Here is a 19,433-nt window from a genome sequence, read left to right on the forward strand (position 1 = left end):
GTAGTATATAATTATTTTGAGATACTAAGTCACTATTTTGAGAAAGCTTCTCAGAACCTAGAAAGTGTTTTAAATTAGGGTTATTTAAAAAATAACTGATTTGATTTGGGGGAAAAAACGAATCCAAACTGATCAGAATTAGAATAATTAGGTTGAATTGTCTGAACCCCTAAGCAACAGGTTTAAGAAAGCATGAACTGTAATCAAGTCTATTTGAGGTTTGCATTAGTACACACTGCCTACTAGTGGACATAATCTGTAAAGACCAGTGGCACCCCTTATAGTAGGTCTGAACACTTTAGTGGCAGAAATGCCTTTTCATTTAACGGATGCCATAAAAGACCAAATAATGATTCAGTAAATGTGGCCTAATAAATGCTCAACATTTAAACATCTCAATAGAATGGTTATTGTTTCCATGAAACATACATCTGGATGATGTTTGTCATTAAAATGTCTGCCTTTGGAAGCAGAAAGAGTCTTGGAACCACATTGACTAAAAATAAAGATTCATTAGCAAGAATATAGCCTCAAGCTAATGTAGGCTAATCCAAGTGGTTGTCGAGCATGTTCCTATTACATATGAGGTTTATGGCTAACTAAGATGAACTAAGTTGCCACCCTGAATAACTGGTGTCCATAGCTGTAGAAACATATACATCCACCAGATGTCCTTTTCTTACAATATGTGGATCGACAACCTTTGAGGGGAAAAAGTGAATTCCTTTCATCTCCTGCATTCTCTCCATCCTTGTCGTTCCTCCTCCCTGCGTGTTTTTGGTCTTTTCTCCTTCCTCTTGAGCTTTCTGTTGCTCAACTTTCCATCTGATACACTTTCTCTTGTTTCACATTCATCTTTGCTTCTTTTTTTTTAAGGCTTCCACAAGCGGTTGCACAACAAAAAGCTCCTCTTTTCTCCTGCAGGTTTGATTGACAGCACCCCTTGCACACTCTGCAGTAAGTGTGCGCGTGTATGTGTGTATGTGTGTTTGTGTGTTCACGTGTGTGTGTGTGTGTGTGTGTGTGTGTGTGTGTGCGGGAGGGTCGGGGGGGTTGCATGCATCTTGGCATCAACCTGTGTCTTTTATACGTTTAATTGCAGCATTTGGTCTTTTTTCACTGGGCCATAAGAGTGTTCATTCACACACACACACACACACGTTTCCCCATGTGAGTATGTGTGTGCGTGCGTGTGTGTGTGTGTGTGTGTGTGTGTGTGTGTGTGTGTGTGTGTGTGTGTGTGTGTGTGTGTGTGTGTGTGTGAATGGTGCTTCAAGGAAACTGAGCAACAAAACCAGCCCAAAGGTTGCGAAAGAGCTCTCACACTGATTCATCTGAGTAGTGCAGGCACACGTACACACACACACACACGCACATACACACACACACACACGCACACACACACACACACACACACACACACACACACACACACACACACACACACACAGGGGTTGTGTGTTGACTTAAGAGTTAATGAATGGATGATTGAGGGCTGCAGGGGTTGGGGAGAGCAGTGCCGTGGAAACAACCCCTCTTTCCCAGGAAGGGAGTATAGAACAAGAGTTGGGGACAAAGACGGGGAGTGAAAATGAGCGTCTCAGAGACAGAATGAAATTCAGATTGTGTGTGCACAGAGCCGAGGGGGCTGTGGGGCGAACTACTTGAAGCAGAAGTATTCGGAGCGCCAATAAAGCAAGTAGCATGTACTTGACAAGGACCCAAAGGGGAAGAGAGAGGGAGAGAAGCAGCTGTTGGAGGAGGAGAGTGAGACAAAGAAGGAGCAGGGGGCTGTCCTTACTTGCTCTTCAGTGTGAGGACTGTATGTGGGAGGAGGCAGCACGGGGAGAGGGAGAGCAGGAGAAAGGAGAGGGCGAGAAAGGAAAAGAGCAAGCAAGGAGCGAGCAGTATGTTTGGTGTGTGAGGAGACACAAGTAGAAAGTGTTTTGCAGTGCTGCAGAAAGCCTCCTCTCTCTCTCCCGCCTCTCCTCTCCTCTTCTCCTGTGCTGCACAACTTTGGGCCGAGGGACCATGCAGCAGGGGCGGTCTCTTCCCTGGGTCGCCGCTCTCCTGCTGGGGCTGATGGGGCTCCTGGTGCGAGGGTCAGACTTCCAGCATCACCGCTACGAGGACATGGTGCGAGCCCTGTTTGCAGTGCAGAGTGAATGCCCCTACATCACGCGAATTTACAGCATCGGGCGCAGTGTGGAGGGGCGCCACCTCTACGTGCTTGAGTTCAGTGATAACCCGGGCATCCACGAAGCAAGTGAGTAACTCCCTGTTTGCTGTTTGACAGCCCGGCGAGGATGAGCGTGTTGCAATGATGTGGATCTGCATGTCAGGACTAGAACACTTGGCCAAAAATGGGAATTATTCGTAAGAACAACAAGTTAATATGATATTCAATCTTAAACAAATGAGTTTTTTGGATTTCACAGCAAGCACACACTTTGGTTGCTGCTAAACAACATTTGAAGTTGATAAACAAACATGATTCAATGATCTAGGTGCAACACATGGATTTATAACGCTTTCAAATGTGCAGGCGGCGCCTCTGGCTGCCTATTTGTTTTGTTCTTCTTGCCTGGAGAGTGAGAACATAGCTGGCAGGAGATAGAACAGTCTGTGGGGGATCTGGGTTTTCTTTTTCTCTCCATGAGATGAAATGCTTCTGATTTAGCATCCTAAAGCTGAATGACTGTGTGGATTGATAGCGAAGAAGGCTGAAGGAGGAGTTATCCCCAAGCTTTGGTAAACTTTGGCGGCGGTAATCTGTGGAAAACTCAAAGTGCAAGAGAAGAATTCAGTGAACATCTGTGATTCATTTCAATTTTTGCCATCCAACCACTGACAACATTCATTCGGGGTGTGATTCAAAGCTGAGCAGATGACACAGAAGTTCACTTTGAGTCAACAAGGCTTTCATCCTGAACCCCGCTCTTGCAAAAGCCTTGCTTGTGTGTCCCCCCCCCTCCTCCTCTCCTAAATACCCATTCAGCTCTCCAGGTGTTTATTTTGCATATCGCTTGCAAATTGAAAACCATAACCTCATCATCGCCAATGTTTGTTTTGAAAACAGGCCAAAGGGTCACACTCATTTAAGCGATTAAGAGGATTTTTTCCATTCTTGCATTTTAATGGCAGTTTAAAAAAAAGAAAAACTTGACAACTGCAGGGCATGCTTTTTTGGCTGTGACTGAGCTTGCATTTTTCTTTTCTGCATTCGCACACGTAAGGGCTTCCTTCAGTAGAATGGAAGGATGTGCGCCCGTGCTGTTGCGAGATGACCGAGGGTGAAAAACAGGAACCGTGCACTCCATGGGGGGGGTGGGTTGACCTGAGGTCTTGTCTGGGTCAACCCCCTCGCACCCTTTAGGAAGTTCACGTCATTCGCATGCTGCTGAGTGCGTGTGTGTGTGTTTTTTTTAGAAAGCTGCACGCCAGCTCCAACACTGTTTTCTGAACCCGAGGCCAGTTGGCCCCACGTTAAAGAAAAGGAGGTGAATTGCAGCGCCCAAGCTGCCATTTGGGTGCCTGAAGCAATTAGTGACGGGTGTTCATACATTTGGAAGTATACCCCACCGCCCCAGGAACCTACACTTTCTTCTTCTCATGACCAACTAAAGTGCAAACAATTGCAACAATGAACTGTTACAGTACGTGCCACGCTTTCACTGGGAAACCATTGAGTTAGGGCACGAGAGGGGCATTATTTTCAGCAGTAGCTCTGTCTTGCTGCAGTGTTTAAGGGGTCCTTGGTTCTATCAACCCCGTAGCAGTGATTGATGAAGGGCCCCTGGGAAGAGGGAACCCTATACATAGAGGGAGACTGTTTGGATAGGTGGCTCACCCAATCAGTGGCAGATACCCACAGGAATGCCGGATGATCTTATCCAAATAATTCAATCAGCTGTAATCAGACTCACTCGCCAGAACTCACCTTTGTCAGAACGACCTTATCAAGGAGAATGCAATAATGTGAAGACATTAAGGGTCGTTATTGGTTTTGAAAGGGAAAACGTCTTCCTCTTTCAAATGGAAATTTGATTCCATAAGGAACCCTTGCTCAATTTAAAAGGTTTTGTGCTTGGTGGCACATCAAAGTCTGTTCCCGGTGTTTGGGAAGTCCTACTCTCTATGTGGGAAGAGGTGTTTCAAGCCTTATATCTGATGAATTGCCTGAAATGATGTTATTTGAGTAGGCGTTGGTTCAGGTGACAGAGCTCTGTAACCACCTCATCTCTGCTGGAGTAATCCAGGCAAGGGAAACAAATGCGTAGAAAAATAAAGAGGGAGATTTGGGGAAAAAAAGAATAATACATCCTGTAACACATAGTAAATCAAGTTACGACCATAAAGAGTCTGATCGGCTGAATTTGAACATGAAAAAGAAAAGCCCTCCTATTATATCTACTGTATATCCATGTGGCCACTGTGCTCGTGTGTGTGTTCGTATGTATGTTTGTGCATGCTCAGGCAGTCATTACAGATGTCACGCTTGGCAGCTTTGTCTGGCTCTTTGACCTCATGCCCCCCCCCCCCCCCCCCCCCCTCCACCTCTCCACTTCCTCCCCAGTGGAGCCGGAGTTCAAGTACGTGGGCAACATGCACGGCAACGAAGTGCTCGGCCGCGAACTGCTCATTAAGTTCTCCCAGTTCATGTGCGAGGAGTATCGGGCCGGAAACCAGCGGATCACGAGGCTGATCCATGACACGCGCATCCACATCCTGCCCTCCATGAACCCCGATGGCTACGAGGTGGCTGCCAGACAGGTAACCTACACCCTGACGTACATGTGAGCTCCAAAATCTCTCACAGGCACACCTTTGCCTGTTTTTTTTTTTTTTCTGCAATCATTTGCCACACAAAGAAAAAGTTTCCACATTTGACCTTGATCGTGTTCTTGCCAGTGGAAAAAGTTCCCTCAGGAAAACGTAACACCTGCAAGTTAAATCACAACCCAACACACACCTTATCTGACTACCCGATAACATGTAAGGTATGTGAGTGTCTATTTATATCCAGTGAAGACATGCAACCAAGAGCCAAAAACAATTTTTTCTTTTTAAATTCAATCTTCCACTGTTTGCTAATGTCTGTAATAATCCCATCTATCAGCTCCCTGAGCTTTCTACCGGAGCGGGAGGGGGGCTGGGTAATTATATGGGCTGTGCAACAACAGATACACACACACAAACGTGCAGAATCTCTTTGGGAGTAATTATATGTCCTGAGGCGGCCAGTTGCTCGTGATGGTCCCTCTCTCTGCCACTCAAATGACACACCAACAAAGCACTATAATTTGTTGCATCAACAGATGTTTGGTTGCAGCTTCTGGAAAACAATGGGATGGGAAGGACGTCGTAATTTCTAAGTGTTAGTTTTAGGGTACTGATTCAGTCACACAGGTGTTTTGTGGCATCAAATAAAACGATTTATTGAGTTAGAATTCTTTTATTTTCGCATGTTAGCATGCTAATTAGCGTTAAAGGTAATGTATGATAGTAGAATGTCAACATTTTGTCCTGATGGTGGCGCTAAAGGAAAAGTAAAGGGATCACCAAAGTCATTAGGATTCATCCTACGGGGAAGATGAATGTTTGTACCAAAATTCCATCCAATAGTTGCTGATAAATTTCACTCAAAAGCACAAAACCTCATGAGTCCTGAGATCCTTCAAACTTGTCGTGCAATATGAAGTAAAAGGCTATTTAAAACTAATCCCTGCACTCTCTTCTTTGTGTCGTCTTAACATCCTTTAAAGTTTTTGGGAAGGATATGAAACAAAACAAGGAAACCATTGTGAATTAAGTGCTATGTATAAATATATATATAAAAAATAATAATTGATTGCATGTTTCCTGTGCAGTTTGTGGACATCCTTTGCTGTATCCAAGCAACATTAATTCAAAGCTTGAGAACTCAAAACATTCAATCACTCAACTGGAAAAAACAAAACAAAAAAAAAACAAAAAACGCACACACAAAAAAAGGTCATTTCTTGTCCGTGGGTCAACAGGGTCCAGAGTTCAACGGCTACCTGGTGGGTCGTGGGAACTCCAGAGAAATCGATCTAAACAGGAACTTTCCGGACCTGAACGCACTGGTGTATTACTACGAGAAGACCAACGGGCGAAACCACCACCTGCCCCTGCCGGACAACTGGGAGCAGCAGGTCAGAAACACCCGTTTCCTGCAAATACATGTATGCACTTGTGTGAGGCAGAGAGAGATAGAGAGAGATAGAGAGAGAGAGAGGAAGATGGATGAGTACATTTCTCATGCCTATGTCAGTGTTTGAATATGGAGTTGAATAATGGGAGATTGTAACATAGCTGAGTTATCTTGGCTTTAACTCTGTTGACATAAAAGAATTTGTGAGATTTGATCCAGATCAGTCTTCCTCTGACAGCTGAGCTTTTGCAAAAAAGAAAAAGGGAAAGAAAGTGGACATAAATTCACACAGTAAATTGCTTAGCCGGCTGTCTGTTTCATGAGTGCCTGTATGCTCTGTGTGTTTGATTATATTACTGTAAAACCTACACCTCCTCATATAAACACTCTCTTTGTCTTTGCAATATGAAACAGACGGGCCCAAAAAGTGGACTTACTGAATGCTTTTATGATATTTATAAAAGTTCAGAGCTTTGAACTAAAAGGATGTCAGCAGAAAACGTTAGAATAAGTCCTCCAAATCTTTTCTTCACTCTCGGGCTCATCCAACTTGACAAGATATACAATTCGTACCATATATGACGACCTTCAGCTGCAGCTGGACATTTTCGTTGTTTTGTCACCGTCGTGAGAAGCTGAACTGACCTGCGGTCTCAGAGTGTTACTGTTACCTGCAACCTTGAGATCCCGATGGAGTCTCCACATAGCTTACAAGCCTGCGATTCCACTGAAAATCATCTCAAAATAATCTATCTCCCTGCTCCTTGAAGGATCCCCAACGTGGCCGACACGATACTTTTTTTTTTGCCTGTGAGTATCGATCAGGCCACCCCTCATTTGTGGCTCAATGTTGCAGGATTGACTGCAGTAGAGACACAGTTCTGCTCTGGGCGACTCCTCTGTATTTCACTCATGCACTAATTAGATCAGATCAAAGAAGGGAGGGATGAGTGCGTGTCTAACTATTGCTAACACCAGGCTGCAAAGTAACGTTTTAAGGATTAAGGTCATATCCTTGGGGGTGTCTCGTCTGCAGTCGTCCTATCTTCAGCAGACTCCAAAAGGGGCTACTGTTCTCAAGGTTAATGTCTACTTTGGACCCGCTTGAAACAACTGGATTTAATAATTTCTCTGAAAGATTTATTAAAATATCCCTCCAAGTATCCAAAGTCACATATACTGTATATAAATAATATTTCAATCGGATTATAACATTGTGGACCAGATTAAGTATATATGGCTGTGACATTAAAGTATAGCACACTATGACAATAAATAATAAACATTTTGTTTTTGAGTAAATTGGGGTTGAAACTTCAATATAATGTAATAACTTTACCTGGAGGGATTTATAGTACTCACACATACCTTCAGTATTTGGTCTAAAGACATTTTTTTTAATTTGCTATTAGATCTTTTTTTTACATTAAATATAAAAAAACCTGCTTTTAAAATAATTTCATAATTTCTTTATTTTATATTACTTATAAGTGCTTTTTAATTTTTTCTTTTTTTTTTACTTTCCCCCCCTATTTACTCGTTCCCGGTCTGCAAATGTGTTTTGAAAACTAAAACGCCGGTCCTCTCAGTTGGGAGCTGGCCGTCTACCCACATGACTGCCTCCCGAAAGGCAAACACAAAAGAGTAACTGTCCCACTGTTACAGATACCTCATTCATGCTCGTCGGGATTACATCCTCGCAGGCTGCACGAAGCCACAAGCCCCCTGCGCTCGCCTGCAGGCTCGGCCATGCTCCATTTTAATTAGCCAACTGATGATGTTTCATCCAGCGGAATGAGTTCAATAAATTCACTTTTTCCCTCGGCAAGAGAGACGGAGCAAAAGGTGAACAATATGTTGATGGGCGTGCAGACTCATCAGCTGCAATGTTTCAAAAACGACCTTGCAACACATGGGACTATTTTCATTCCTGACAACTGATTGGCTGGCAGAGAACATCCCTCAAAAAGTGTGAAATTTAACCTTGTGTGGTCCAGAATATGAGGATTTGAGTTTATTTGTATTTAAGGTAGCACGGTATTCCCTCTGCCAGTTCAGTTATTTGAGTTCTGCAACTCTAAAATATGATTATCAACGTGTGTGTTTGTCCTTCATGTGTAACCCAACACCACAGTGACAGTTATGACATCCAGCACGCACAAGTGTATATAGAGAGCCACAAACAATAAACGCCTGCCAGTTCTCAAAATAGGAGTGTGCGCTTCAAGGCCGGTAGCCCGTGATCGGTCTGATTATTCTTCAGCTGAACCCCGTATGTGTTTATTGTCCCACATACCTTATTCAAGGAGAGACATTACGCCTTGTCTCCATTTATGATTTATGGCTCGGAGCGTATGAGGATAGTTAGCACTGACAGGGAAAATAAATGGCAGCCTACAGTGGAATTTAAAAGGTTCAAGATATCTGAAGCATTGCACGGGAGATGACACAGATTAGTGCTTTCCAATAGATAGTTGTGGTTCCATACTCAGCTTAAATGTTGCATCATCTTGTAAACTCATCTTTTTCCCGGAATTCCAGACTTCAAATCAGAAAAGGGAGGGCCTTTTAACAGATGTCAACCATGGCTGATTCATTGTCAGTCTAGATCAAATGAGATAACCCTAACCTGAAGCGATGGAAGATGAGGGAGAAAGTGCACTGCAAATATAGCCGAAAAGCCGCTCCAATGCGGTCTAGATAGCGTGATGAATGAAGTGAAAATAAAAAGCAGTTAGCGGAGAAAACTAGGATTTGTCCAGATAACCAGCTAAGCAGAGAAGCCAGTGGTTTTGGGGGAAAAGAATGCCAGATGTCTGTGAAGGTTATGACTATATGTGTATGCTGTTACATACATCAGCCCTAATTTATATATATATATATCCTCCGCAGGTTGAACCGGAGACTTTGGCCATCGTAAAATGGATGCAAAACTACAATTTTGTCCTGTCAGCCAACCTGCACGGAGGAGCCGTGGTCGCCAATTACCCCTTCGACAAGTCGAGGGACCCTCGCATTAGAGGGAGGACCACGTACGCGGCCACTGCGGACGACAAAATCTTCAGAAAGGTGTGCTGCAGGTTAAAAAGTTCTCACCAGATGTTGCAAACATCCGATCTCATGCCTGCCTGTTGTGTGTGTGTGTGTGTGTGTGTGTGTGTGTGTGATGGCAGTTGGCGAGGACCTACTCGTACGCTCACAGCTGGATGCACAAGGGCTGGAACTGCGGTGACTTCTTCGATGAGGGGATCACTAACGGAGCCAGCTGGTACTCTCTGTCCAAAGGTAAGCAAAACCTCAACGCCGGGCACTCCACTGGGATTATGAGAAGCATTTCACTGATCATCTTTTTTCTACCAGCGCCATAACGTACAATACTACACTACTCCCACGCCCAGAAACATTCCAATGTGTTGGAGAGAGTCCATTATCAATCCCTTTCCTAAGAGAGACAAGGCCACCTGCATGGAGGATGGTAGGCTCTGGCATGGACTTCAGCATGAGTGACATGCCGCGAGTGGCTGACGAGGCAAGCTTTCCCGGTGCCGTCATTGACTCTGACTCTTTCTGAGGCCGCTGTGCTCTCCTCTTGCCTTTGACCTCTTAACCTTCTCTACGCCGACAGCTGCACCTCCACTGACCTCTCAGCGTAGCCGCTCAAAGTTTGTAAATGACACATGCCAGCAATAACTTTGGGGACTGGATGAAAATTATTAAAAGGAGGAAAGGAGGGGGATCATCACAGCTGCCTGGATTTTTTTTTGGCAGCGCACATCCTTTATTTATTTATATTATATTATATATATATTATATTTATATTATATTTCAGTCTTTCCTTCAGCTATACCGTATGATGGCATATTAGGGCCAGGTGGGTAAAAATTTTTTTTAAAATTAAATAATTTACTGAGCTGAGGAAGGGGAGTAAACATTCAACATTCAGAAAAAAAACTCAGAAATTCCAAGATTCAAATTTGCGCGAAAAAAACTCAGATATTCTCTGAGTGGCAAATTTACCAGAAAAAATCATACAAATTTGTGAAAAAATAAAAATGCATATTTTAGGTTTATTTTTGTATACTATGAAATAAGCCAGAGCAGTGGATGTGTTATAGGATTTGGTTTAAAATAGTATAATTTACTGGCATTGGCCACCTAGAGGCCATTAGGAGTTACACGAGCACTGGCAGGCCTCATTCTCCACACTTGGCGTAGGAGGAATGTTTTGCCATAGAATGCTTGGAAACTACAGTACATCAAGTTCATCAAACTGTCTGGGCATGTATTCAGTTTCAGTTCAGTTGATCTGTAATAACAATACCCACTTCTTTGATCTGCAAATCCTGGTCTGGACTGGTCGGGATTATTCCTTGGAATGTGAATCTGTTGGGCTTTTCGGTGGAGTCGTGCAAGCTTTTGAATCGGATGAAAAAAACGCCCACAGTTGCATTTAGCGGGAGCATGTAATGTTTATTCTACCAACTCCTTTTGCTCCAAGTGTTATGTCATGGCTTATGAGGTAAGATTTCAACATTCCCTCCAAATCTGGGGCCCCGTATGCATTAAGCTTCCACAAAAAGTAGTGCTGAAAATGCAAAGTTACAAAAGGCCAGAGTCCGAAAGTTCAGGTTTTCAAAACAGGAATGATCGTTTGGAAAAATCAGCTCAATTATATGAATAAATATTTTTTTAAAAGCTCCAGTCTCAATGACCAAATTATGTGGTTTTTAATAAAAAAATCAGAAATCTGAGCAAGTCTTTAAAGAGGCAAACTAAGGCCGTAAACTACTCTATCAACCCCCCTGGGGAAAAATACATTCTTCCATTTAAATCTAAAGACTCTATTTCTGTGTTTCAGGCATGCAGGACTTCAACTACCTATATAGCAACTGCTTTGAGATCACCCTGGAGCTGAGCTGTGATAAGTTTCCTCCGGCATCAGCGCTGCCCAGAGAATGGCTGGGCAACCGAGAAGCTCTGGTTTCATACCTCGAACAGGTCAGAACATTTGGCAAATGAGTCCAATACCCTGCCTTAAAATGAGGTGAAATAAGATGAAGTGTCCTTTATCCAAGATTGTCAGAGCGCTAAACTAAAACACAGAGATGCAGCGCCACTAACATTGTTTCCTAAGCCCCAAGGGACGGCTCATATTTTTTTTCTGCAGTACTCATTAAACAAACCAAACCGAAAGGATACCAGATACTGTTTGGTCTTGTTTGACTGTATGACTGTATCACACCAGAGGGTTGGGGGAGATTAATAAGGTCTTACTTTTTGGAAAAGTTGCATTGTAAAGGTAGTTTATGACCTGATATGACTTGCATGCATTTAAACACAAAGCTATGGTCACACGTACCTGACATGAATGTATTAACTCATATTTCACAAGTTTGACAAATTTGCTTAAAGAAATGTGTTTTTCCAGGTGCATCATGGGATAAAAGGCATGGTGTATGATGAAAACAACAACCCTATCAGCAACGCTGAGGTCTCGGTGGCTGGCGTTAACCACGATGTGACCAGCGGTGAGAAGTTGCTGGAGGCATTGATGTGGTTGTCATTTACTCTGACTTTTTGCTACAGTGAATTAGCCCATCAAATGTATTTTAAATAGAGAAAATGTGGCACGCAGTGGTTGACTATAACATTAAAATGTTAACGCATCCATAATTATGATCCACCATGCTATTTTGTGACCAAACGTTGTGTTTGAGGGCATATCAACGCTGCTAATGGCTACGCTAATGCCCCTTGATCCTATTTGAGTTGACTCCAGTGGTCTGTATTAATTTGCATGGCATGGAGGAGCGTTTGCAGTTCTCCTTTATCCAACATAGAACAGCCTGTCCTCAGACTTACCAGCGAAAACCGTGTCATTGACTCCGTCTGGTGGATGAATCGTGGTACTGCACTCATTCTAAAGGCATTGAGGTCCAATACAATACAGGCATGATTTGAAAAAGACTAGTTGGATGTTTTCACATGTCATCTTTATGTGTGCTCCTCCAGGACTGGATGGCGATTATTTCAGACTTCTGTTACCAGGCACCTACAGTGTGACAGTATCTGCCCCAGGTTACGTCCCCTCCACCAGCAGCGTCACAGTGGGACCAGCAGAGGCCATACAGGTGTGTTTCTATGTGAATGGACAGGACATACTGCATAATATGTGCATAGGACAGGAATCTAAAAGCTGAGTCACAGTTTTACCTACCAAATTATTATTATGATTTTGTAGGAAAAAGCAGGAAATAAGTAGTCTTGTTGGGCTTTTAGAGACTCTGCTTGTTATTTACTTTTGTCTGTATGTGCTCATAGGCTGGAAATATACTTGATTACTCACACCTTGTCCTTTATATCTTCCCCCAACAGCTTCATTTTTACTTGAAAACGGCACCAAAACAAAACCTGAAAGTGAAGCCCCACAACGGCAAGAAGAACCTCTCATCTCACAAGGCCCCCTTAAAACTGGGCCCTAGATGAGACATGGACAATACCTACGTACACGCATACTGAACGTCTCACATAAAAGATACACACGTGCTCACAGACACGTTATGGAAATGATAATTGACCATTATATATGTATGTACGTTTATCTTTATAGTCCTATGTATTTCAAACCTTTGTGATTTTTGTTTGTGTTTTTTGTTTGTGTGTCTGTATTAAGGACATGTTGCAAACCCCGGTGTATTTATGTAACAGTGTTGATTTGTATGAACACAGCTATCCTGTATTTGTAATGGACTTTTTGGGATTTTGATTACTATAATTTGATGAAAATTGAAAGTGAAAATAAAAGAATGGTTTTGCTGTCATCATTTACCATCTCTGTGTATCGTGTTTCTGCTGTCTTTAAGGGGCTTAAATGGATAGCAATTTTCCTTGCTCAGTATAATAACTATAATGCAGATAATAATATATAATTATTCAATCCACCCTAAAGCCAGAAGATTGCAAGAATCATATAAAACAAGTAACATAAAATAAAAAGTGTGATCTGTCACATTTAAAATTGTGCAGGGCTTACTGGAAACATTTAGTTTTTTCCTGCTGATCTTTCAGGCTGTGGAAACTGGCTGTTTTTTTTTTTTTACACATGTAGACCAATAGATGTCACTGCTGTACAATGAAGCAAAACCTGGCTATCCCTGTAACTGATCATTCCTAGAAAAATAATAATTTCAGCTATTGAACAGTTCTGATTGTGTCGAACCAGTTGAACATCTGCTTCTGAAAGATTTCCAATATTCACCTAACCTTTCTGTCAGTGACTCGGTCCCTTTGGTGATTAGATGCTTGCGCCTTTGTTCAGAAGCCACAACGTTTAGTCGAATAATCAGAGTTGATTAACTCCCCTTTTTCAGGCTAAAATTACAAAAAAAACAACAAAACATCTGGTTCCAGCTTCTTCAAGGTGAGGATTTGCTGCTTGTTGTGGTGTCACATCATTGTAAATGGGATATTCTTAGATTTGGTTTCTCATTATCTCCTTGATGACTAATTTCCTTATGAAAATAATCATCTGATTCTTTGATTTTACAAATAATCGTTAGTTGTAGCCCTACTTTGTCCACTGTGCTGCATTTCAAATCCAGCGGATTGTTTACAGTCTGGTTTAACATGCAGTCTTTGTGTATTTCACTCTTCTGATCCAGTGTATCCAGTGACACCTCCATAATGACGATGGTAATATAATATGATATTCCTCATCTTCCATACTGACAGAATGCAACTGGAGACCGGTTCTTAAAAGTGTATATTTGTTTTTGTATACTGTTTGGCTGACTTTACACGATATCTTGATTTAAAGATTGTGAAGACTGTGAGCCTCAACTCCCTGGAGGTGGCAGCAAACTTCTGTCAGTAACAAATCTACAGGGTTGTCCTCATCAGTATCTATTACATATAGAAACTCCTGGTTTGGATTTATAAATGTGTTCATCCTTATTTGGAAAGTGTGATATTTGAATACATTTTTCTTGTTGTCATTTGAAAAGGAGGTCCATGTGACTTTGGGTTTTCACAGCATGGTTCGGGTTCCTTCTGTGTGGAGTTTGCATGTTCTCCCCGTGTAAGCGTGGGTTCTCTCGGGGTTCTCCGGCTTCCTCCCACAGTCCAAAGACATGCAGGATGGGGATAGGTTGATTGATAGCTCTAAATTGCCTGTAGGTGTGAATGTGAGTGTGAATAGTTGTTTGTCTCTATATGTTAGCCCCCTTCACCCAATGTCAGCTGGGATCGGCTCCAGCCCCCCATGACCCTGAATAAAGACGATGGATGGATGGTTCCTTGGCCAGAGGAATAATCTGTCAGGCCCTTTACAGACTGGACTCTGCTCAGAGTGAACTGGACTCTTGAACAAGAGAGCTCTCAACCTGGTTTTCCTGTGCAATTCACAAACACTCCTGCATACAAGAATAGCCTCTCTCTGACGAACAGGAAAGAGGAAAAGCGCATTTCACTTGGCACTCTTTGAATTTATGACAGTGATAAAGAGGTTCCCCGAAGAGTCAGATAATGAAAAACACATTCTGTAATGATAACATTTAAATCTTAAAGCATTTATTTTCCTTCTAATCTTTTGTCATTCCCAATTTGTCTTAGTGGATATGTTAAATCTCTACCAGCCATAACTAGAGGAGCATATTATAAATTCAGCAGCAGAATATTATACATTTGTAGTTTCTCAATGACGAACATTAAGCAGAGTAATGGTCAGAGGATCCACTGTCAGCATAAACGCCAATGTACGGTCAGAAATGTGACATTGGTGATGCACCATCAAACCCACATTCACAAGTCATGCTAGAAGTGGGTCATAAGAGTCACGAGTCATTGACTTACTGACATCAGATCAGCTGTCAGTCCAGCAGCTACAAAGAATTGAATACAACAACTTTCATTTTCTGCCTACTCCAACACTTTGTCACAGCTGATGTTTCTCAGAGCAGACACAATAGGACGATTGTACGCCAGCCAATGTATTCTCTGCCTACAGAGCATTATAGCGACGATCAACTGGCAGCAAATATTGAAAGACAACAACAGACCCGCTGGCCCTGAATGAAAGTGGCCACTGTGAGAGAAGACAAAGCCAGCATTTCACTGATCTGGAGGGTTCTCAGCGACAGTATGGGTGTGTGTGTGTGTGTGTGTGTGTGTGTGTGTGTGTGGCGTCAATGAAGACCACCAGTGGTCCTACATTGCCAGACATCTCCTACGCTGACCCACATTCCCTGACTCAGAGTTAAACGATGGTGATGGAGCAGGCTTAATCGGAAGTTACAGAACAACCATCATGGAAATTACTCATCTAGGAAATGCCCAAAAGTTTTTTTTTTTTTTTTTATTGTTCAGGAAAAGATAGACAGCATGAAAGGATGATGCAATGACATTGAAAGGTATTATGGCATGTCTATCATACTGTCATTTTCCAGATGTTAACAATATACACATTTTTCAGTCAGACCTATATTGAAAGCACAATAATATATATATATATATATATATATATATATATATATATATATATATATATATATTATTTTTTTTTTTTTTTTTTTTTTTTTAACCTGCCTGCCTAACCTGACATGACCCGTGTTGCAAAACAAGCTGTATTACATAAACTCAACGTGCATTTCACACATTTCTGAAAGCGTGATACTATCTCCAGATTTTTTGTTGTTACAGATTTCAACTGTGTGGCATTGCGATGAAGTTAATCTGTAACAGTATGTCTGTTTGTGACTTAGCCTGTTTGAATGTGCGTTTTCGTGTGACCTCTCCTGTATCTTTTCCATTTTCCTGCCAACACTTAAGGGAGAAAGAAAAAAAAAAAGCATCCAACTGACTTTGTTTCCTGCTATTGTTCTCCACATGCAAGATCACATATGAGGAAGCTGTCATTACTGCCGACGCAGCACAAAATCTAGATGCAGTGATTCACAACACAACAGTGGCCCTGGCTGAGAAAACATATAATCCCCCATGCGAGGAGTGTTACTTTCTCTCTCTAAAAAAAGGTTTCCATCGTCATAACGGCGCCAAATGACAGAGCTGTAGTTCGAGAGGCAAAGCCACAAAACAGACTGCTGGTTACACCTTCCCTGCTGAGTGTCAGAAAGCTTGAAGCTTCAACTGTGCTGCACCACACTGCCTATTTCTACTTCATGTTCTTTTGACATGCTGTGGCTTAAACCCAGAACATATGACTTAACCTATAATGTTACTTCCTTCCTGAAACGGTTGTGAACAGTGTCTAGTCTGGGTGGAGTGGACAGCCCAAACATGTGCTGACTTGCACAGGAATGAGCACATGAATTAAGGGAATATTCTGGTGGATTCTGGTTCAATAAAAAGCGTTTTTTCTTTCTTGTCACGTGGAAATATATCTGCCGACAATGTGACTCCTATAAGACTGACAGTTAGTCAAGTAAAATGTAATATTTTTTAAATAGAATTCTAGTTCCTGTATGTCCACACTACGCAGGGATCCTATATCTGCTGAGCAAGCTGGTCCTAACTATACTGACACGATTAGGTTTTATAGGATTTATATTTTATTGGTACTCATAGCCTTCATTGCAGTAAAAGTAAAAATGTAAAAATACTCAACTACAATTAAAAGTCCTGCATTCAAGGTGTCACGTATGTAAAAGTGCATTAGTATTAACTAGTATTAATTAGCAAGTATTAACTGAAAAATGTACTTTAAGTATCAAAGGTAGAGCTGGAATGATTCTATGGGAAACGTCTAACAACAGAAAATAAATCTGTGACAATTTTACATAAAACAATTTATTAAGTAGGCCTATGTTTTATCAGAGAAAAGATAGCTCACTTTAATAAAACACTGTATCTTATTCACCGACCATGTCTGCAAGTGCACAGTAACCAAACAACGGAGGTGGGAAGTAACAAGCACAAATACTTTATTACTGTATATAAGTCACATTTTCAGGTCGAACATTTTCAAAACAGGCTTGTTACTTTAGTTTTAATGCATTTTAGGGGAATTGTCGATTGTTTTCTTTCTTATTAATATGACTCAAGATTCAATTAGCCTTGCAAAAAAAAAAAAAAAAGTGGAAATGTCCTTCAAAGTGTTACAATTAACTTAATAGGCCTACTTTGAGTACATTTTTGTCCTTCAAAGTGATACTTTTTACTTTACTTTTTTTTATTACATTTTGGTCCTTCAAAGTGATACTTTTTTCTTCATACTTTGAGTACATTTCAAAAATAGATTGTACGTGTACTTATACTTGATTTTAGAATGTACTTGTGACGCCTCTGGTTGTCACCTTAGATGTGTACTTAACTGTAGGCTATACTAAGGCAAGGCCTGGTAAATTAACTTACTGTAGTGACTTATCTAGTAACTGGTTGTTCGGCCAGCAACACCTGCATTAAATGAGTAATAACGATGTGAAAGTTGTGTTGAGTTAAATTGAAGCTAAATAAAATCGCTCAGGTCCTGTTGTATATTTCAGTCAGGCATCATCCGGGTCAGCTACGGGTCTGTATGGAGCAAAAAAGTGGGTGGCGTTGTTGTGTGTAGGCATGGAGCGACTCGGCTGCTCCCGTCCCTAATGTGATGACAGCTGACGGTACCGAGTCACAGCCCACCGGGACCACCGAGTCACTTTCTGCTGTCAACGCGTTTTTCTCGACCTTGACGCGGAGAGAAAGCGATCATTTCCGGGGAACGATGACTCCGGAGCCGTGGGAAGAGTAGCCGCGCAAAGAAAAAGTTGAGTCGCGGAGGAGAAAAAAAAAAAAAAAAAACCCAGCCTCTCCGCCACCACATCAGCGGGCTGCAGGAGTTGGATATCTCGTCCCGACTGGCCCGCATTTTCCACTGGACGTCCAAGACGCTTTATAGGTAAGAAAACACACACACACAGCGTCGGATACGAAATAAAATAGATACATGTGTAATAACGCAGGGATATGCGCCTTTTCCACATCTCCAACCGTAAACGTATGGCTGCTCCCTGAGAGCAACAACGCTGCATTTTCCTCTCACGCGCTTGTTTGAGGAGTTTTTGAACTGTGGCACGCAGTCAGGGTGCTGACGGTCCTTTGGGCGCACTTTGAACGGGGTTTTGTGCTCCGTCCTCGGGGTGAACGCGCACAGCTAACCGACTAATGACGTGAGCTGAATGGGTGATGGCTGTGAACACAAGCGCTGCAGACCAAATAATCCCCCCTCCTGTCTGACTGACTGACTGACTGTCTGTCTGGCTGTCTGTCACCTGTGGCCGCTGTCAGTTGTTCCACCATGTGAGACACACACACACACACACACACACACACACACACACACACACACACACACACACACACACACACACACACACACACACATTTAACCTCAGTGGTCTGGTCACAGCCACACTCATATCCTAAACTAGATTGCTCTTTTCTATTCTATTCTAGTCTATTATTTTGTATAATATCCTGTTATGTTCTATTCTATTCTGTTCTGTTGAATTCTGTTCTGTTCTCTATCCGATGACACTATTACATGGTAGTACAACACATTAGAAGTGTGTGTTCTTTGGTTTAAAGGCAACGTTATACAAACATCATCACCCCAAATGTATATTACAGACAGAGGAACATACCTTTGTGCATAATGTTATACCATATTGGCTCTGTAGACCTTCAAGCTCTGAGTTATGCAATCGAGATGCCAATGATGGATGAATGCATAATTATCTCAGGATGAATCTCGCAAAAAATACAATGCTCGCTGTCAGAAGAGCAAGAGGTGAATACGACGTTTAATCAGAACAGACCTGACAGGCACATTTCATCAGTTTAACAGGTAAAGCAACAGATTCCTTTATACTTCCTCAGCATTTATCTGTACGTTGTTGAGCCATGACAAGCCAACATATGTGTTTTATTAGTACAATATGGTATGAAAGCATAAACATGAAGTTTAGTTTTAAGCACTGGCTTGTTTGTCTACATGTGCATGTATATAAACTTGTTTCTGCTCTTCTGCTGTAGAAAAAAAAACACGTTTTACATTTTTCCTTGCCTGCAGGGTACCAAAAAGAAAGTGAAAATAGTCGGTAACTGGTCCTGTCATGTACCATAACGGTGTATTTGAGTCATACCTTGCATACCACCTGAAGTCAGCTTCTATAGCTCCTATCAGCTTTAATCAAGACTCTTTACTCCTGTTGTCCTTTTGTGTTTAGCGTCAGGATTTGGGACGCACATAAACATCCCACACCCT

At 42.0% G+C, this 19,433-nt stretch overlaps 2 protein-coding genes across 2 annotated transcripts in view; both read left to right on the forward strand.

Moving 5' to 3' along the window:
- Window positions 1-1,871: 1,871 nt before the first annotated feature.
- cpn1 (carboxypeptidase N, polypeptide 1) lies at window positions 1,872-13,003 on the forward strand. Its single transcript, XM_084040511.1, has 9 exons — window positions 1,872-2,266; window positions 4,577-4,773; window positions 6,021-6,176; window positions 9,068-9,244; window positions 9,349-9,460; window positions 11,034-11,173; window positions 11,604-11,703; window positions 12,188-12,306; window positions 12,551-13,003. Exons 1-9 carry the CDS (start codon window positions 2,032-2,034, stop codon window positions 12,659-12,661), a joined length of 1,347 nt encoding a protein of 448 aa, XP_083896637.1. The 5' UTR covers window positions 1,872-2,031; the 3' UTR covers window positions 12,662-13,003.
- Window positions 13,004-17,762: 4,759 nt separating this feature from the next.
- The window catches only part of dnmbp (dynamin binding protein), a 37,293-nt gene continuing 35,622 nt past the window's right edge, over window positions 17,763-19,433 (forward strand). The window contains exon 1 of the mRNA XM_084001871.1: window positions 17,763-18,065. The gene's annotated coding sequence lies outside the window, so the exon portion shown is untranslated. The remainder of the gene's footprint in view (window positions 18,066-19,433) is intronic.

Source organism: Eutrigla gurnardus (assembly GCF_963514095.1).
Source record: "Eutrigla gurnardus genome assembly, chromosome: 22".
Lineage (NCBI taxonomy): Eukaryota > Metazoa > Chordata > Actinopteri > Perciformes > Triglidae > Eutrigla > Eutrigla gurnardus.